At 42.6% G+C, this 21,841-nt stretch overlaps 1 protein-coding gene across 1 annotated transcript in view; it reads right to left on the bottom strand.

Annotated features, from left to right (window-relative positions):
- Positions 1 to 203: 203 nt before the first annotated feature.
- Positions 204 to 21,841, bottom strand: part of DMRT1 (doublesex and mab-3 related transcription factor 1) — a 54,042-nt gene continuing 32,404 nt past the window's right edge. Inside the window, exon 5 of the mRNA XM_042875396.1 lies at positions 204 to 340. Within this exon, the coding sequence (XP_042731330.1) occupies positions 204 to 340 (137 nt within the window). The remainder of the gene's footprint in view (positions 341 to 21,841) is intronic.

The raw sequence follows: 21,841 nt of genomic DNA on the forward strand, positions 1-21,841 counted from the left end.
CGAGACCCGACGGCCGCCCCGGGCCGGGCTGCGGCCCCCGTGCGGCTCCGCCCCGCCCCGCCCCGTCCGACCCCCCCCCCCCGGCCCGGCCCCGCCGTCGACGCCCCCCCCCAACCCGGAAAGAAGAAACCCAACGCCCCCCCGCAACCCCCAACAGAACAAGGCAACAGTGAACGCCGCGCAGCAGCCGCCCGGCGCCGCGCCTACTCGCCCTCGAGGACCGGGCTCACCGCGAAAGCGCCGGGCTCTTGGTGGGGCTCGCACTCCAGGTCTCCCTTGGTGCTCTCGCTGCTGGACAGGCACCCCAGGCCCGAGTCCTGGCTGCTGGGCGGCGAAAACACTGCGTGAGGGGAGAGAACACAGCGCCTGAGCCCCGCGCCGCTGCACCCCGGGGCCCGGAGCGCTGCCCCGGGCCGACATCGGAGAACTCAGAAAGAAGGCAGCGCTCGGAACGGCTGCAACGTTGCAATTTGCAGTAGATACAAAACCGAGTAAAAGGGTCTCTGACCTTCCTAACCTTAGATGAGTTGAGATCCACCTCCAGCACTCCCTTCCTGCCTGCCGTGAATATAATTAAAGGGAAGCTGCAGTGGTAATTTCTCTCCTCATTAACTTCCTGATTGGTTTCAGGCTCAGGATTCCGGCGGGCGGCAGTTTGTCACCGATTCCAAATGGCCAATCGTTAATACTAATGTTTGTGTAACTAACGGCCAGCATCTGCCCGGCTCCGTGTACAACAGCGGCAGCGAGGGCAACATCCCTGCTTCTGCGTTAATACAGTTCTGTTCATCAATAGGGAAATCTATGGTGTAATTAGCAGAATGCACCGGTGGCTGGGACAGTCGGAGGGAACTATGTTGCAGTGGATCTCCACTGGCCAGACACCTTAGCATCAATACTTACCGTGCTCTGGATTTTCCTGTTTGGAGGAGAGTACTACCTCCCAACTGTGGTCTTCAAAAAAGAGAACGCACTTCACAGCCACTGCCTGTGTTTTGGAAGCTATGATGGATCTGGTACAGCTGCACGAGAATAGGAAGGCTCAACCTTGCCCTCCCCCTCCAGCACGAGGTGCTAGCAGTTCCATTACAAATAAAGGGCTGGGCTCGACTCACATCCAAGTCACGGGGATTCAGGGGAAATAAGCAGCAGTCCTATGGATGTACCCCATTACTACAAAAGGAAGAAACCTTATCTTGAAGATCACAAACGTCTCACTTCTGCAGGGCAGTGGCAGTCTGCTTCTGTAGTAACTTCCAAGTGCAGCTTAACTCCCTGATTCGTCCTCATTTTAAACACAGCGCTGGTTACAGGGTATGCTGTTGAGGCCCCACATACCATTTTCACCTGCTTGTCTGTGGCTACATTAAGTGGTAATTTCAGACACTTTTAGGGAGTTTTGCCCATTTTTTGCAGTGGTGGAACCTAAGTCACTGATTTTGTGTGGCCTCTCCTTTGATAGACTACTGCTGTCTCAGATTTGATTAAAACAAACATTTTTTTGCCCAGTAGGATATTAATCTTATATTACCTTCATCTCCTAGCTGAAAGATAAGAAAGAACGCAGTGCTTAGGTAAGAGACTGACAAAGCAACTGCTGAACACTTCACACATCCTGTGAATGCTACTACCAACGTGGAAACAGGAAGCTGGGTCCTCCTCTGCTACCCTCAGGTAGCAGATAACGTTCTGTTTCCTACCCATCTCCTCACTTGTCAGCAGGGCTAGTGGCAGAGCCCAAGGAAGAGAAGACATAAGCTTCTCAGTCTCTGGATGAGGATGCAGTCAGCGTTCCACTTCACCTCCTCTGCTAATCCTCTGCTTGTGACTTACTGCCGAGGAGCTCCCATTACTTGAACCAGATGTAAACATGCAGATTAGGGGAAAAGTGCAGAGAATGGAGGAGCATTCCTGTTCCTGTGGGAGGGAAGCAGGCTCACCTGGTCAGACAGGCTACCAGAGCCCAAACATACTCACTGGGCAGCCCACACTCCCCTGGTCTGAAGCACACCTCACTTAACACTTCAGGCTAGTAGCTTGTTGCAGTGGTTCATGCTTTGACCACTGCGTAATGGTGGAACACAGGTGCTCTCTACATAGGTCTGCACCAGGATGCCAAAGAGCAAAAGCTCCTACAGAATACATAGCAGTCCATATCTCTCTTGGTGTAAACATTCCAGAGATCAGCTCCTCACAGGTCACACAATGCCACAGCTGTTGCCAGTCAGCAATACAAGCTTCCGCTGAATTTGGCCATATCTGGCACCAGGAAATGTCCCTTTCTCTACAAGGCACCTTGCATTATGACGCAAACAAGTAGAAGTCTGGCTTGACCACCAATGACTGCCTCAGTGGCTCAAATCTCCAACTCTGCAACCTCGTTCTGCCCTGATCTACCAAAGCCCAACATACTTAGGATAAGCAATAAGGAATCCCCCTGTTCTCAAGCTCCAGGAAGTATAAAAGAAGTGATTAAAGTTAGAGATAATTTTTTGTTAACTCCTGAGTAGCCAGATGGGCAAGTGGCTTATTTCTTTGACAGGATTTGTTAATATCTTTAGTACACATGTGCCTGGAGTGACGGAAAGGCACATTTTAAAATTTATAAATCTTTCTGACAAACATAAAGAAAGCTTTTTCCTACAGGGAGGGAGTGCAGTGAGAAACCCACCCAACATGCTACATGGCACCAGTGTTAAAACCCTATGACAGTAAAACTGCAATTTCATTTTTATGATCTATTTACCCAGCAGCTCTACATTAATTTATTAAAAACATGGAGAATGATACAGACGTCAGCCTTTTTGTAGACAGGCACCCACATCTGTTTCTCAGCACCCCAGGAAGCGGTTCCTAAGCTTTTTGGACCAGTGGAGCTCCACCAGTCTCCCAGCATTTCTCATGAGGTACCTGACATCATAATGAAACCTCAGATGGAAGGGGTATTAGCACAGGAACATTCCCAGTCACCACTGGGTTGGTTGGTTTCACAAAACATCTCAGAGCTTGGAGGCAACTGATCTAAATAACACAGGCAGCTCTTCTAGTGACAGTCAAAATGGTTCTGGTTTTCAGAGTTGTGAAGCCTGGGCTAGCTACGTTAATCTCTGAACGTGCACAGGAGGATGTAAGCAGAGCCACCCAGATTTTAAACATAACCTTGAACTACAGAGGTCTCTTTTCTGCAAATGGGACCTACCCCTGTATCCCAGCCTGCACTGCTTGCTTGGACTCACTTCCATTGCATTCAGTGGGAGATATCAAAGTCAGCCAACAGGTAGGTTGGTAGCTGATAATGAGAGCAAGATACTTGATTTGGGACTTGTAGCCATAAAAAGGCAGCAAGAAAGAAATGAGCAATTCTGTTCCAGTGTTTTAATCACACGGCAATAAAATGTAAAAATTCCAAGTTCAAAGAAACAAAACCCATGTTCTTTTTGATTTAAATGTACGAGCTTCATCTGTTTGAGGCTTGTGGCTGATCCTCCCACTGTAGTTACACAGCCCTTATCTGTGTAAATAACAGCACCAGAATTGGGTCTATGATGGTTTTTAAAGATCACTCCTTGATCTAATTACCTTTTACACTTGGGAAACCTGAATACTTTTGAGCCATATGAATCTGAAAAAAAATATCAGCTAATATCACACAGTAAAAGAAGTGAGAAGGGATACGAACCAAAACCACAAAACCTTACATTTTCTGACACTGGAAACTGCATTAACTTTTAACATGAGTGATCCCTGTAATTCAGTGGACTGAAAAGAATAATACACTTTCAGTGATCTGAGAAAGCGGAAGGATATTCAAGCTTGAAAAGTAAGTATTTTCCTGAGCTTACATTTAAAAAACTATTAAACTCTCAGTAGGAGGCAATTTTAAAAGATTTAAGGTTGAGAGTTACAATCCATTTTTTAAAGCTTTTTCACCTTTTTCAAGGAAAAGAAAAATATGTATGCCTTTCCCACCTGCTCCTAAGGACTATATACTTCTTCCTAGTGTGTAGACCTAAACCTGCACATCCATGCTCACCCTCAGAGGAAGAAGGGCAAACGAAGCTGTTGCTGCTGTCCTGAGGCAGTGGAGCACAACTGAAGCAGGCCAGGGTTTTGATTTGAGGCAGAAATGGAACTTTTCAGTCTTTCATGGTCTCTTCCTTTCTACAGCAAAATAATTTTCCTTTCGTAAGTACCACTGAAAATGAATGTGCAAGAAGTGATTGCTACTCTAGGCCCTGAAAATCCTATATGAAGTGTCTTTAGCAACCAGCAGGCCTAAGAAATCAGTGACAATGATAATCAGAAGCAAGACCTGCTGGCTGTGTGAAGGGTAGACGGAAAGAAAAAAGAACTGGGGCATTTCCCTCAGATTACCACCTCAAGGCACACGCATCTCCATGCAGCTACGATTGGCAATGGGTGGCGACTGGGGTGATTGGCAATGTTCTGAGGGAATGCTGGGTTAGTGTCCTGGAAATACTGTGGATGGGACTCTGTTGGAAGATACTGCTCAATCTGCACTCAAGTTGGTGGTAATCATCACTCTACAGCTCATACTGACACTGCAGGGCTGGCTCTACCACCTGCTGCCAGTAAACAGCCTGCAAAGGTACATCAAATGCAAGAACACGTGGCAGCTGCTTAACAAAGCATTCATTCAAAGAACAAAACAGAACACAAAATTGGTAACTCCTGCAAAACCAGAGGATCATCAGAATGAACACTGGCTCGGCTATGGAGAAAGAAACACACAGAAAAGACAGAGAAACTCACTACTTTCCTATTGTGAAGGAAACATTAGAGGAGCAGCAGGAGTGCCAGTGTCCTGACTTTGCTGTATGTCATCTCAAGATGGGCCAAATGAAATCCCAATGCAAGCACACACAAAAATACCAAGCTCAGTTCTCCCAGACCAACTGCGCTCTGCTACCTGTCATCTTCGCGGTGCCTAACGCTGCAAGCATTCCAGCTCTAAAAGAGTTAGGTGACAGAAGGCCAAAACAAAGATCTGTCCCCATTGAACTTTCCATGTATGCCATGAATGCATTGTTTGAAAGGACAGAGGACTGACTGTTTTACTCTATAATGAAGAAACCAGTGTTAACGGAGGAAAGTTTTTAGCTGAGAAAAACATATGTCAGCTGTTTTTAAAATTTCTTCTGAACAAAAGGAATCATGTTTTTAAAGCTGCAGAAATTCATGTTACTGAACACAGTGAATGCTCAATGAATCCCCAGTATTTCCTAGCTGTTTTGTGCTACTCTGTCTCCGCATGAATGTTGAGACTAAATATCTCTTACTGACTGAGAATTCTAACCAATACCTCCTCACATACCACAGGTGTGCTGTAGTGACTGTCTTCCTCTCATACTTTGGCCCTCCTCTCAGACCTGGAGTAGACAGTGCTTCCAAAAGGGTGAAACTCTGGAACCTCACCCTGACACCAGCAGTTTCTATTTGCTACAGCTCATTATCACACTCTAGCATGGATGTAGGCTCCTTAAGAGAAGCATTATGCAGAGCACATAGTAAGATGAGCTATTGGTCTAACAGGGAGACTGATGCTAAAACAGTAATGAGGCACTAATGAAAACTCAGTTATAGATCTGCCTTGAAATGCGAGTTACTCCATGTTACACATCTCAGCTGAAATATCTTTGCAGTTTTCATTTTGATCAATTCATTGTGGACTATTCGGCGTTGACTGTAATGCAGACAAATTAAAAACAAAAAGAGAGCGGTGCTCCCTCTTTGCTTTGCATGCCTTTAATACAAGGGCAAATAGTCCAGTTCCAGCAATGCATGCCAATGGAAATTATCCTGCTGTAAGAAGTGTCACGAACAAGCAGAGCTGCCTTTTCATTAAAAAAAAAAAAAAAGACAAAACATGCCTAAGGAAATGCAATCAAAACCAAGTCCAGCCTGTGTCTCTTAGCACAGATATACTATTTCACAGTAAAGCCCTTTTCCCCTTCTCAAATGCCTACCCTTCTTCCTAACATTTAAAATAATTAGGATTATCTTTTATGCCCACAGTAGGACACATTCATTGTGTGTTTTCAAATAGCATTAATTCTTGGCATTAGAAGCTCAGGATAAGAGGTAAAGATCTGAATGGAGATCTTTATTCAGCATGCTTTACTATGGATTATCTCATTCTTTTCCAGTTCCTGCTTGTACTTTTAGCAACTAAAAAGGTGGGGCTATAACTTGATGTAATTAGAAACCAGAAGCTGAAGAAAATATCCTCTTGTTGAACTCCCTCACCCCTGCCTTTAAATTCTCTTACAATAATAAGAGAAACAATCAAAAGAGACTTTCCAGTCCTCACCCACCTCCAGCTGGTCAGGAAGGATGCAAGGAAGACATTCTGGAAGCACAGGTTTTGGGTTTTTATTTGAGGCTCCAAATCCTACCTCACAACAATATCAACCAATTACAAAGCAACTGCCATTAGAACCTGCAGACAGAATATGCATCGAAACAGTACTGACTGACCAACACCTTTTACTTCTACCAGTTTTACATTACATGGTGAACTTGATGGGACTAAGCTGGTGCCTGAGGCTACGAAAGGCAGAGAACAGAGGAACTATCACAAAACACTCAGGAAAACCAGGTATATGAAGATGAGTATACTTGCTTTGAATTGATCTGAAGACAATGTGCAAAGCCCAGCAGGAAAAAGCTTGCTAGTGCTAAGCCTAGGTTGGCAGAATTGAGTGGTCACACACCTCCTGGGCAAGATGTTCACCACAAATGCTCACTCTACCAGAGCCACGTCCCAGCAGGGTATGAATCAGTACAATCCCACACAAAGCATCTAATCTTATATTCAACTCCAAAATTCTGATTAATAGTTTCATCCTTAAAGACATACAGTTTTAATGGTTTAACACAGAAAATTGGTGCTTTGGAAGACATGAAGGAAATCACACTCCAAGAACTGGTTATCTCAACATAAAATAAACCTCTTCCACTCTAGTTAATGGCTAAAATGTGCACCTTTATGGAAGGTTGATTGGGTCATCTGTAAGTATAAACATTCTGTATGACTACACAACAGAACAACAATTTCCCCATCACAAAGGAGCAAAGATGAAGGCACAGGCTGAGGTATTTCTAAACTAGTACTAATCCTCCAAAGAAAAGGCACTGTGACAAAAAAATAGTTATCTTTTTTCTCCATCCCTTCCATTCCTCACTTAGTTAAGCCCCTGTGTTGTCCTGTGCATGTATTTGTGCACTCAGACTGGGAATTACACCAGAGAAATTATTCTACTGCAGAATACCCAGCTCCCTATGTTTTGCACAGATAAACATGCTTCTTCAGGCTACAAGTCTTCGCTACGACCATCAGCAGATGCGCTCTCAGAGATCCCAGCTTCCCTCAGACATTCATGGTCCCTCAGCACCAGGGAGCATGCTCCACTGCTGGGCAAACCCACTGGTTTGCAAGGCTGTTCTGTAAATCACTGAATGGACAATGCTTTGAGAGGAATTTATGTTGGAAAAAAATACCAAATCAGTTCAAGATTCAAGATGGGAGAGTAGCCACCCAAACATACAAGCAGGTATTAGTGCCCCAGAAAGATGTAAAAAAATGTGGCTATGAGGGATGAAGTGAGCAGCATGGAACCTCAGAGAAAAGCCATTTACTTCATCACTTAAACAAGGTTGTGACAAAGCTGGGATCTTTTTGTTCCTAAAGGTCACATACAATTCTACACACAACAGCAAAGAGATACACATTGATGTGTTGTATTCAAAGGACAAGACAGAACAATAGGGAAAAAAAAAGGGCTCTGAATCCACTTTCTGGACTGTTTTTTCTCATTCTTGAAAGAATTAAGAACTCTGTTCTAAAATAAAACTGAAACTTGCATCTATCAATCACTTTCATGAAACATACAAGTATTTTGCCAGAGGAAGGAACATGTGCCCAAACACCCATTGTAGGTACTTCATTCCACCACGACTAGTTTTGCACCAATCTGCCTTGCAGAGCTAGGAGGTCAGCAACATCTTGGCCTCTACCACTCCCAGGCACAGCAGTAAGGCAGGAAACACAGCGCCCTGGCACCCTTTTGCACAGCCACCTGCAAAGCCAGGTCCATGGAACCAACCCCATCTTTTGAGAAGCCAGTCATGGATGGCTCTTTTTGTGAATATTGAAGCAATCCACCTTGCAGATCTGGGTCAGTGCATGCTGGAGGAGACAGAGAGTGACTCTCCCTTCTCACTCGTCCCCGTGCATCATGACAGCTTATCTTGCCTTTGTTTTGCTCTGTGTACCTCTTTAAAGATCGTCCAAACAAGTTCATTGTTAATAACTATCTCACCTAGAAAGCACACTGCAATTTACAATAGTGTGGCAGGAAAATGTTTGACTGAAGAGCAATGGTAATTTTAAGGGAAAAGAGTGTTTCAGACTCAGATTAACGTTATCAAGCAGTGGAATACATGGCAAGACAGAGGACAAGGCACAAGTTTTCTCCCTATGTAGCAATACTAGAGAAAGAAAATAGCTTTAATAACCACTAATAACTTCTTGGTGTCCCATGCAGAAATCCAAATCTAACACTGCTTTGGCTGACTATTTCCCAGCTCCTGTGCCAGAAAAGCTGTTAATCTTTACTGGTGTCCCAGAAAAAAAAAAACAACAAGAAGTCTATCACAGTTTGTGCAACATCAAGACTAGCCAAATAAATTTTAACTTTAAGCTTTAATTTTGGTCACAGTTCTTTACACTTTTACTGCTCATGATGTCACTTTCAACCTATAAAACAAGGACAAAATCCATGCCAGCTGTCATCAGTCACAACACTCAAAGAGTAACCAAGCAGCTAATAATGATGGCTTCAGCTCTTTCAGCCTTATTGACCTTCTTAACTGTAGAAAATACAGGCTCAGTGATAAAATGCAATACTGTATGGCTTAATTATCTTTTCTGAATATGACTTGCAAGCTTTTGGAAATCAAGAGGTTACTAGATAATCAGAGAAAATGCTAAGTCTAATGAAAGTGATCTGTTGCAGTAGACTCAATGGATTTTTCACTTGTCAAGAACAGACTTTTTTTAATGTTCTCATAATGTAATCTCCTCTGCTGGGAAGGAACAAAGAAGGACCCGCAACTTACACCATGCCAGCAAAAGCTGCAGGAGGCTTGCCACTGATTTCAGCATGAGCAAGACTAAACTCACAAACAACTGCACTCAAAACTGAGTAAATGGGAAAAATGAAGGAGCCTTTACACGTACAGGTTAGAATTCAAGTGAATCTACAGTTTTAAATGCTGAGGAGGCATTAAAGTGAATTAGTATTACCATGGCATTACTATTTTTCAGTGTTAACTTTAATGTAGAAGCCAGTCAAGCAGACTTGCTGTCAAATGGTTCAACAAGTACTGGTTAAATTTGCAGCAAAAGAGAGGTATATACATAAACAGAGTAAAAATGTTGCTACTTATTTTAAAGTGAGATTTATACACTCTGAAGTTTAGGAACCTTGTCACAATAAGTCACTCTACTTGAGAAAATAGGGACAAAAACTGAACACAAAGCATTCTTAAGGTAGTCAAATGAGTTAAATGAAGTTTCACACAACATTAGGCTTATGACAGACCCACTGTGTTATATTTATATTTATTTCCACTAACACAACAGCAGCATTAAATGCACCCTGTGAAATGCCGGCGTGCAACAGAGCCCTGTGCTGCTGAGGTGGGGCCTGCCCCAGCTGGCTGTGCCAGCACTGCTGGAAGGCCTGCTCCCAGCCATGCCACCGTGGGCACACGGCAGATGAATGCAGCAAAACCCATTTGATGAAAACAGCTGTGTCTTCCCAGCATGCCTGGTCCTCATCCAGAGCTCTCCGGAAGCAGCAGCCCGAGGCTCCAGGCCTGTCCACATTCACAGGAGCTGACTGGGGTCCCTTGGGCCTTCTGGGGGAAGGAAGCCCCCTGCAGGGAGGCTGTGCAGAGGAGCATCTCTGCATGCTCCCCCTGAGGTTTTTCAGCTTGGCCAGCTGGGCTGCAAGGATGAGGTGACAGAAGGACTTGCTCTAGGCTGCAGGGAAGGATGGGTTTTCAAGTACCCAAAAATGCAGGTGAATGCAGATCAGCAGGTCCGGGTGCCCCCTGATCCAAGCTGGACAGTTTAGAGCAAGAAGCGCAAAGGTCAGAGCATGGCTGAGGAGGGGTGAACTACTCCCAAACCAAGAGCCAACATGCATTCCTCCCTCCTCACCTCTTTTTATTAGGGTTCATTATGTTACAACTTCATTTCGGCTACCTCCTGCAGAAGCATCCACATAAAAGAACAGCAGACCCCTCTCAGCAGGCCGGTGCTGCCTCCCTCGTTCGCACAAATCCGCCTGCAGCATGTCTTGGGAAGTACTAGTGATAAAATCCAACCAAACTAAAATCACTAGGCACACCTGCACCGCAGCAAAGAGCTGGGACAAAATATATATGACTTACTTGGTAAACACAGTTTAATGAGCTACAAGTTTGTATTTATCTAAGGGAGGGAGAGAAAAAAATGAGGACAGTAAAGTCTTGATTTGTAGTATTCAGGAGCTTTAAAATGATACTTAAGGGCATACAACTAGCTCAAATCTGGCTCAGACTACACCCTATCAAAATGTGTTTTACATAGCCAAAAGCCAATACAAAAATCTGCTAAAAACTGTGTGCAAATTGTTGTTTCAGAGCGGGAAAAGAAAATATTCTTTGCAGTTTCTGCAAGTGCTCTAGGACAGAACTTGAAAGGGAAAATGATTTATAAAGGAACAGGAGAAAGAGTTCACTGATTTTTCCTTTTCTTTCACGTCCAGAAAAGAAACAAAACTAGTGACAAACTGGACTAAAAGCACTCTTCTATCTCAGCAACCAACTAAGTGATTAGTGGTATGCTTGGGGTAAATAAGCATGCTACCCCCAGCACGGGGATGCAAACCTACGAAGCTTAACTGATTTAACTGGCACTGTGGGACAAATATCAAGCATAGGGCATTGTAAATGCGCAATAATATAAACACTGTAAAAAACTATGGAAAAGTGGGAATTAATTTGAAGGTGTTAAGCAAAATCACAATTTTTAGTTTTACTTCTAAATGGTAAATAGGCTTCTGCTTTTTCTGCGTTACATTCCAAAATTAATCTTGGCAAAATGAAGTGCTCAATCATCAAGCTACTACCAAAGGTACTTCCTGCTTTACCAGTAGGTTGGACTAGGTGATCTCCAGAAGCCTCTTCCCACCACTACGATACTGTGATTCTATAATTTCAAATCTGCTCAGAATTTTAAGATAAAACATGTGGACAAAAACAAATGCTCTCCTCTGCCTCAGCTAGCCCCTTTCGTACATCTGTGAAGCGAACTGTACCTCTGCAGGTGACAAGACGTGCAGGCTCTCTTGGTGCAGCGTAGGCTGTACTGCAAAGAGATAGAAGGGAGCACCTGGCATGTGCTTGGTGCAGCAGCAGCACGCTCAGAAGGCAAGAGCTGCACCAAGGCAGTGCAGCATCCATGTAGCATCACTGTGCAGCAGCATCACAGCACTGCATCACCGCCATGCAGCCACCCGCAGATATAAGCAGGCAACAAGATTGCCTTGAGCCACTCTGACAAAAGTAGCGAGGACATTTCAAGTCTCCTTACCATACCAAGCGTGTTATGAGGGCAGTGGAAATGCTGACACCCACCTAATTGCAGTGGGAGTGCCCCTCCAGTCCCTTCTGATGGTGCACCCTGAGAAGCAAAGTGCATTTGCGCCGCGATCTGATTTATAGATGTGAACCAACCAGGAAAAGCAAATACTTCTGTAGCACGCAAAACGAGTTTGCTGGTTTTGCCAGACAATTTTAAAAGTCTGGTAGTTTTTAATTTTTCATATGAAAAGCCACTTTGTCTAAATAATCCTTTGGGTGTTAAGGCAGACTAACAAAATGTCACTTAAAAGGAAAAAGCAGCTGTAACATTTGCATGTCTGATTTACTGCAACAGGTTTGGAAGAAAAGAATGTAATTTATTACAACCTATTTAGCTCTGCAACAATTGCCCTTCAAAAACCGAAGGAGAGTAATGTAATTGAGCGTACATGCCTTCTTTGCTGCAGAAACCTCAAACAGCCTCGGGCAAGAGCTAATACAGATGTAGTACAAGGCATTAAAAGAGTGCTGGATGCTGTAGCTAGCAATTATCTTGGTATTTAACCAAATCTATCGCTCATCAGGAAAGCGTTTAGTGCAGCAGTCGGAGCGAGACAGGCTGACACGGAGCACAGCTACTTAACTGTCCCCTCCAGCGATTACACTTTCTCAACCCGAGAGCCATGTCAAATTAAACAACTAGACATTGACTTTTCACTTCTATAAACGTTAAGCTATGATTGACAACTCCTGGATGCTACAAGGCAGTCATTATAATCAGCCAACGTACTGCTGGCTTATTTGTGATGTTTCGCCCCCCAGCCCCCCTACTCCCAGCAATTTCCTTCTGGAGTATTTTTACAGCGCGCTACAGGCATGTTTGCTTTGCTTCCTGCAGGGACATTGTTAGAAATGCCACCCCCAACCGGAGACCTTTGTACGTGCATGGGAAAGCAAGATAAAATTAAGTGACTTAACCCGACATGCAGCATACTTTTTTTTCTTGGTCCAAGCCAGCGTTTCTCCATTTAACTCAAATTTGGGGATGTCTGGGCAGCAACAACAGACACAATCACTGCACAATATACCACGAGCCCACCTGTTTTATGTGGCACCTTTCAAGAGTATTTTTCCAAATACTGGCAAGTGTCTTTAAATCTACGTACAACCTACTACAGATGAGAAATGAGGCAAGCCAGAGATGTGGCAAATAAAATGACGATCTGTACAAGAGTATCCTGAATATGTATTACTGAGGGCCTCCACTTCCCTGAGGCTATTACAGCTTCACTATGTCAAGCCACCATTTACCACAAATATCTGAAGACTGCGGCTTAGCAAAGTTACTAGAAACTGAGCAGGCACATAAAGCAGTCTGGGTTGTGAAGAAATATGTTCCTTTGATTTTGTATGCTTTTCTGGTGCTTGAAAACAGTACATTATAAGTGACAGCTTTACTCTACACCTCTCTAATTCAAGCCACAAGAGTAACATAAAAGATGTCCAAACTTTCCCCGCTCAAAATAAAAGGAGAAAGTAAAAATACTCCTAAATAACGCTCAACACCTCTGAACTTTCATTTCCACATCATCTCTAAGAAACTTGCTGGGATCCTTTAAAGCCTCTGATGCAGAAGCAGGTGAGATTAACACTGTATCATGAAATTAATTCTGAATATGAACAAGCTTCCAATGCTATTTGTATGCCTAGAAGCCTACAGACCTACATGATTAGTGTATCTGAGGCGTTAGCCTTATGCTGTCTGCAGCAGGCCAAATGATAAACTTTATAGTTAAAAAAAAAAAAAGCCTAACAAATCAACTGAGCAAAATTAGCAACGATAAACACATTTGTGGAAAATGTTCTCAGCCAGAAAGTACGATTTCACTGCAGAATGAGCACTCAATGGAAAAACAACGACAGAAGCTGAAAATAAGCAAGGAGGACAAATGAAATATAGTTATCTTCTCTTTTTGATAGTGCCAACTGCAGTCATACTCCCTTTTCCACTTCTGTACTATATTTAACACTCAACATAGATCCCAAAAATCTAAAATGAAATGTAACAGTATTTCAAACACACCTCCTCTCCCTCTGGCTGAACTGCAACACAGTAAAGCCAAAAGACTTCTGTCACAAGTCCAGAACATGACACCTATGCTTCAAAGACAGAGGACAGTCACGGCACACTAAAGACAAGGAAATTCAACTTAACTTCCAGATTTTGCAGTATAACAGTGAAATAACAATGTCACGAGGTGCACTCAGAAACTCCTTATCTCCCACCTTTCATTTCATTTATTTTTAATCAGGTAACTACCACCGAAGTACCTAACTCCCACTGAAGAAGGTTGCTGTCCTTGCCTGTAGGATAATCCAGACATTAGACAGCCTTCTACTCATATATACTCATATACAAAATATCCCATTTACTTTTTGCACTGCCATCTTTCTCACACAGCTGGACAAAAACGCCTACTATCTCACTTCTTCCTTTTCTTTTTTCCCTTTCTTAGCAACCTGGAGCCAATACTGTAGATGAAGGCACTGAAGTTAGTTGGAAGAACCACCATTTCAGCATACAACCAAACATACTTCTGCTCTTCCATATCTCCAAGTTTCTGGTTAAGTTCCCCCAGAACTTCTGCCCAAGGTAGTGGGAGGAAACCACCAGCACAGCCCAGCAGTTCCATGCTGATGGTCCCCATCCAGCCACACTGTCTCAGGAGCCACCTCCCTTGGCTGGCCCCAGGAGCACTACCTCATAGGAGCCCCATGCCTTTAAAATAACAGCTAACCCAAAACAAGCAGAAAAAACATAACACAAGTAATTGAAAAATGTAAGAAAACTTATCACTCTGAATTTTCAACCAGCAATAATCAAACTATGTTGTTCCAAGAATGGTATTTTCAACAGTGTTTTTTGAAAATAAAAGCCTGCTTCACTGAAAAGCTAAGTTGCAACACTTCTAAAAAATAGGGAGACAGTTAAAAAAAAAAAAGGCAGGGTCCTGTCAGAGTAATTTCTTTGTACATCTGCAGTGTTTGCACAGAGAATGTGTGCATAGCATGTGTGTATCCATATATCTATGTGTACGTATGTCTGTATCCATATATGCATCCACACACAGGTGCAGGTATGTGTAGATTATATATATTATATATATAAAGCTAACTTTCAGTCCTCGGAAAACAAAAGCTATCCCCATATAACAGCCAAATTCCTACATAACTCAATTTCGACATCTCATCTGGTGTGAACTGCACTCATTCCTAGTGTAAACCCCAGCGTGCTCTGCAATGATATACTGTAATGTCACATCGCAATCTGGATTTACTATAAAGGGCTGCTGACGAGTTTCAGAGCAGTAAACATTGCTGCGAGGTGTATTTCACACTGAGCTGGTTTTTATGAAGAACACTTCACCGCCCAGCCACGGCACCCAGATGATGAATGGTGAAAGATGCATGACAAGCTTCATCATTGTTTGTAAATCTTAACTGTTCCTGCTCACTAACTCTGCAGGCAATTTTCAAAGACAGCGGCCGACAGAAGGACAGCACAGCTTTCCTGAAGGTTATTCAACTTGTACTTGGCCTAAGCTATGCCTGCGAGGAGCACTGGAAATAAACCCATCGGTAACACCCAGGCTTAGAATTAGAAGTATTGGGTGGGAGGGCCAATAGCTGCCAAATTAAGAAGGCCTATCAAGTAGCCAGCGCCACTTGTGCAGGCCTGCTCAAACCCTATGCAGGCATCCCCCTACATGGGCCGTGCAAACATGCACTGGTGGCCACGCAGATGGAGGAAGGGGCCACTGTGCCCACATCCCTTGTTCCCCCTGGTCCCCTCACCTAGTCTCACCTCACCCAGAGAGTGCTGCACAGGGCCAGGAGACCTGCACAGAGGGGAAACCCTCACCTTCCTTCCTAAAATCACTTCTGCACAGGACCAGTGCTGTGGGCTCTTGCCAAGAGCCACAGTCTGGCTCATTGCCTCCTGCCATCCAGGCTGCTTTCAGAAACTTAGCAACTCTGATTTGCCTTTTTTTTTTTTTTTCTTATTAGGAAATCAGCAGCAAACACATCTTTTGCTCGAGTTTCTCACAATCTGCAGCAGGGCTGCCAACAGAAGTGCCTTATACTAGTCAAAGAGCCTGCAGAAGCTTAGGTCATTGCTCTGATAAGCTGGCATGAAAGGCAAGATACTCTCTGTAAACGCTTTTGCACAGAATGTGCCACAGAATGTGCCCAAGTTCTCCCTTTTCTTAACCAGGGCTAGGAGGATGCAGCTGCATATGACAGCAAAGCAACGAGAGGAGCAAGTTTCACTGTTACAGCTACCAACCACACCTTGGTAAGCACGCTGCTGTCACTGCTGTGACAAAACATCTCAACTTGTTTTACCACTCTGTGGTAAAGTTTGTTCTACTACTAACGATTGCCATGAATTTCTGTTCTTAGGGAAAAAGTTCCATAATAAAACCAGAGCACCAAGCCCAAATCCCATGGTGCAAGCTTTTAGAACAGGATCCAGCATCCTTTAAGCATGAAAAAAAACAAACCACAGCCCCTGCAGCCACTGCCACAGGACCAGCTTCTTCCCCACAGTGAGCAGCAGGTTTCATGAATCAAACCTATAACTCTGCAACCACACAACGACAAGTTTGCTGCATGACTGTGTTCTTTCTCTGCGGTTTTGAGTGAGCAGAGAAGAAAGGTGTTTCAAGAAGAAATTACTAAAATGACTCTCTGAATCAAGAATAAACCGAAGCAGAGTACAATGTAAGCAGATGCTTAAATTCATTCCTTTCCAGGATTTTCCCTCTCTGTCAGTCAGACCTTGGATACTTATTACATACTTACTACATTGGCCAAATCTTCACCAATCCAACCTCACAACACAGATCAATAATTTACAAAAAGGCTTAACCACACATAAAAAAAATGGATCACTCGAGTTTACATTAAATATGCCTCACATTCTCAAATGTATTTTGAATGCTGCTGCCACAGCTAACGAAACAATGAGGCATGAGTACAAATGTCACAAATCTGGGTTAGCAACTTGCTTGATTTAAAAAAAATATTTCCAAACCCAAGCTAAGTCTAAAATTCAGCTTCTCACTGAGAAAGAAAATGACATGTTAAAATGTCATTACCCTAAAAACATCTGTAAAATGTTACAAACTGCCCAAAATCTATTCTGATCTAATCAAAGAATAACAGCATATTGTCCAGCTTTCACACAATTCTGCTCTCACACTATACTGACAACAAATTAATTCCACAGATTATCCATGCAGCCCAAGTTCTGTGAAAGCAGGCAGAAGTGTCTGAGTACAGCAGATTTATTTAGCAGAGGAATACATATACACCTATTTAATTACATATCTATTTGTGTATATTTCGACACACATACACAGGTGGCCCCCAACATACTGTACCTTGCCACTCTAAAAAAGCCACAGAACAGTGATATGTTACAAGACACAAAAACGAGACTGCTGCAAGCAAGAAGAGCAGACAAGGCTGTGGTTTGCATGAACGCAAACAGAAATGTAAACCACGGCACACAGAAGCGGTCCAAAGTTTGCAAGCCTTCCTAGCATTCTTGTAATGGGCACCGAAGGGAAGGTGAGCACAGAACAGCCATCTGGGACTGTGAACAGCAGCAATGAGAAAGCACAAAAAGGATGAAACAACTACACAAAATGGAGTGACCTGCTGACAAAAATAGATCTTTCAACTGACTGTTAAGGATCTGCAGGATTAGATTATTATCTCTTCCTTTCTTGTTTGGTATCAATATTTATTTGTAAAAGTTGGATGTAAGATGGATAGTTAGTAGCAAACAGACTCAAGTTTCAGCGAATACTGCTTGTTCCTCGTGCCTAAGGGATGGTACACTCTTGGACCATCTTGAAGGTCAGCTTTTAAGAAAAAGATCCACGAACATACACATAAGAAATACACACAAGCTAAATGCTGCTGAACTGCATCCATTCTAGGAGCAAAATGATATACTCCTCACATACTCTGCTGTTGAAGCCCCTCTGCATCCAGGATGCATTTCTACTGGCATTCTGCTAAGGGATGTGCAGAAAAGGAGCAGAAGTGGTATCCCTCAGACTTACAAGGCCTGGAGCCTGTGGGTAGCAAGAGTCACTCTTCACTTACACAGAATTGTTCCAGACCAGACAGAGAAAAACTTGGACTGTTTCTGACTGCCCTGCCTCACTTCTCCAAGCATTTACTGCCACAGCTCTGCCAGTGCATCTTGTCAGCTGGCAGCAAATTTAACAGAGCAATTAAATGCAAGGGTATTTCCCCAGTCTCTGAAGCTATTTCTCAGTCATAGCAGATCAGCCTGCTTTGCTGCAGCATGCTGCCTCCGTATCTCAAACATCCACTGAAACAGTACAAATGCAAGGGCACTGTCTCAGACCTTTTGCATACCAGGACTTCTTGAACTCTCTGATCCTACAACCAGGTGCTGTCTGTGACTATGAATGTGATTCTTATCTTGCACAGAATTTCAAGGGCACATATTTATGGAAGACGACTGTACTTAAGAAACCTAAAAAAGGGGCATAACTCTTGCACACTGCAACCTCACTTGAAGAGAGATATCCTAACCCAGGGCATCTCTCATTTATCAGGCATATTACATTCACTGCATTTCAGCATCTCTCTTACTGAACTTTTCTGCTTAAGCAGGGAGCCAATTTCCGACATACCCTTGATTGTTTAACCACTGGAAGAGACTCTACAGAACTGCTTCATAGTTTGGGTGGGCTTTTCCAACAGCTCACTGGTGTTCCCAGTACAGCACCTAGCCACATAGAAGCAGGAGTGTACTACAAAGACCCCGGAGAAGTCTCTGCTTTGGTGTTCAATCACTACTCCTTAGTTTCTGCAACTGTAAAACTAGTGAGTTTGTTAAACAGTTATTAGACTCTAGGTAGGATTGACCCCTTGAAAAGTATCTGGAAAGTGTCTGAACTGTGCTGGTGACAAAGAAAAAAAAAAAAGAAGAAGAACAATTGTTACTAGAAATGTTTTCCCCTGAAAAACAAACACTGTTTGCTGATTTAAGCAAAAATTTTGACATTTTCTATATCAAAACGAATGCTTCATGTGAGCTTTCTTCATTTGTGTTTGGATGGAGTTTCAGACTCTTGCTTTATGTGGTTCCTGTTTTATGTTCAAGCTGGAAACACAGTCATGCTTCAGTGCTGCATTACACGCTTCCAGCTATCCTGAGACACTACTGAGAAAACAAAAATTCAACTCCATTCAGCAACTAAAGCAACATTTTAAATGCAAGCCACCTTCTTCAGCATATTTGCTAAATATTAACAAAAATGAGTTTGATTTCTGTGCTAACTTTAAGAGAATGCAATGTTATCAAATAAAAGATGTTTGCAAATAAAATGATGTGCCTCCTCCGCATCCTTCTACTTAAATGTTTTTTTTTTCTGCCTCTGTCCCAAACCTGGAAAACACCTTCATACTGGTAAGCAAAGGCTCACATTTAATTCAGTGGAAATAGGGTCCAGAGCTAGGCACCCAGCTGTGATCTAAGCATACACCTCATGACGTCTCGAATTAAGGTCTTGTGCAGGTATTTCACAAATCTAAGACAGGACTGGCCTCATCCAAAGCCAGCTGAAGGTACCTGGCAATTCTAGGCACTGATCCAATCCTGAAAAAGCCCCACCAAAACCAAAACCAAGTATTTCACAGAAAAAATGTGATCAAGGCAACTGGCTCTTATAAGTCGGACACTCTGTCGTGCCTGCCATATACGCATTCTCATTTCTCTACTTCTTGTACAAATAGCTCTCAGCTTGGCTTGCAAAACAAAGACATGCTTTAAAGCATGATCTGTATACACAGAGACTGGTAAAAACCACTCATATACCTTCTTTTCTAATTGCTCATTCTGAAAAAAATTAGCAAGGTAGCAGAAAAAAAAAAAGGAAAAGAAAAACGTTGGAAAGTAGACTAAAAAATTCCTCTTTTATCTAGAAATTATTATGTACATGTTATAACCTCATGATCTAAGAGAGCCTTCTGAAAACATCCTTCTGTCATTTCTCACTGGTTTCTGTAATTTCTTCTCCCTCTTTTTTCCAGTTTGCAGAAGGGTAGCAGCTGTGCTGGTTGGAAGCAAAGCCATTTTACTTAGAACATGTTCAAATTGCAAGGCAGTTGAGTGATGGTTTTTTGCCATTCAGCAAATGTCAGTCCATTACGATATGCAACACTCTGTAACATGGTATGACCTCATATACAAATGTCAAGAGCTTACTGAGAATTTTGCATCATTTGTAAAAACAAAGAAAGTGTAAATCAGTGGTCTGCTAGCTCATTTCCCCTTCCTTTCAACATGACTAAAAAGACAGTTAACTTAGCAGAACAAAATTAATGAAATGGTCTGGCTAAAATACTGAGAATATATGAACTGGCAAAATCTCCATAAACCTGAAGTTACAATTGAAGTGTGGGTAATAGACTGCATGTAGTCTAAGACAATCTCTGATCTGTGGTTGGGAATTTAATAACCATTTGTGTTGCAGAGACTGGTTTCAGAAGTTTTAAAAATGTGGCTGCAAAATTAATTTTTTTCTTTTGACCTGTTGATTTTTCATCCGTATTACTGCATTCCTGTAAAGTTTCTATGGGAACAGATCTTATTAAAAAATAGTTTCAAGCTTGCTGCAAGAGCTATTAAGTGAAGTTGTACAGTCTGCATTATAGAATGTGTAAGAATAGATGCTCCTAATATTACACTCTGGACCTAAAATCTATGCATATAAATTCATAGAAAGAAAACATGGTTCTGAGCATGGTCATCACTTCAATCACAGAAAATTAAAAGAGTAAAATGTAAGTTGCTCATTTAAAACATGCTCTAGAGTTGTCTTTAAAAAGTAGCAATCACCAACACCATAGAAGGTTCATATAAAGTAGTCTAGCATTGTACAGAAAGACCAGTCCAGCAATAAATGGAGAAATGCATGTGTGCCTTCTAAATGGGATGACATGTAGCATGGATAGTCAGTACTTTAAGGGATCTTCCACTGACAGTCTGCTGGCTGACTCAGCATCCACACAAATGGTAACGAAGAGGCAAAAAGCCTCACGCTCTCTAGGGGCTGTGAAAAGTAAATCACTGACTAACAGCCTGAGAATATTATGTTATTTGTAGAGGGAAAAAGTAAAAGCAGTCATTTCCTCCAAGAATAGGCATAATGAAAAAGAGGATGTCTCTAAGAAGGCCACGAAACAGGTATGGTCCTACTCACACGCTCAACTTTCTCACAAAAATATTTGTGCCTCTTTCACCCACTACCTCCCTGCTATGGAAAAACACTTCTTCAGAGTCTGGAAAATGCTGTTTGATCTCAGTAAATTACATCTCACTGCTTGTCGGTTTCTGATTGATGGTGTAACTTAGGGAACAATATCTGTGTGGGGAATATTGTCTGGAGAAGCAGTCAAGGATTATTGAAAATACAGTATTTATGCAGTTTAAAAATCAGTGGTACATTACGCACAACTTTTTTCTAGAGTGATGAAAAATTACTGAAGTGCATTTGGGAACAAAGGGTATAAGGTCTTTTGTCTATTTGTAAGAACACTCAACTGGTAAGACTTCTTAGTGAGTTAGTAGTGATGGATGCAAGAAAAAGTGTCAACTGCAGTTGAGCATAAAGCCAAATGCTTCTTTGACCAATCAGCAGAAAGAAAGACGTCATTGCTCAATGGTGGTCAGAGAAAGGGGAAGAAAATAAAACTGAAGAAAAGAGAAGGAAAATGAACCAAGGATCACTGATTTCTCTAAGCCATTTAGAACTACTGGAGAAGGAGAAAAAAGCCTCAGGTTTTATCACACCATGTGTTGTTTCTCCATTTATCTGATACGTCATATTTAGTTGGAAGACTTTCAGAAAACAGCCACTCTGAAACAGCAGCCACCACTTTCGCATAAATCATCCCAGGCTTATTGAATTGAATTGAATTCAAGGGCTCAATGCTGATTTACACCAGCCACAAATACAACTTAAATACACTTCATCTTCCAAAACTTTGAGTCATTAAGGAGACAACCACAACAAAGTTTTTCACCACAAATCAAATGCAACAGACACCACAACATCAGCAACAAAAAGGTCAT

The sequence above is a fragment of the Lagopus leucura genome, unplaced genomic scaffold (genome assembly GCF_019238085.1).
Source record: "Lagopus leucura isolate 7727_CA_CO unplaced genomic scaffold, USGS_WTPT01 Super-Scaffold_100014, whole genome shotgun sequence".
Taxonomy (NCBI): Eukaryota; Metazoa; Chordata; class Aves; order Galliformes; family Phasianidae; genus Lagopus; species Lagopus leucura.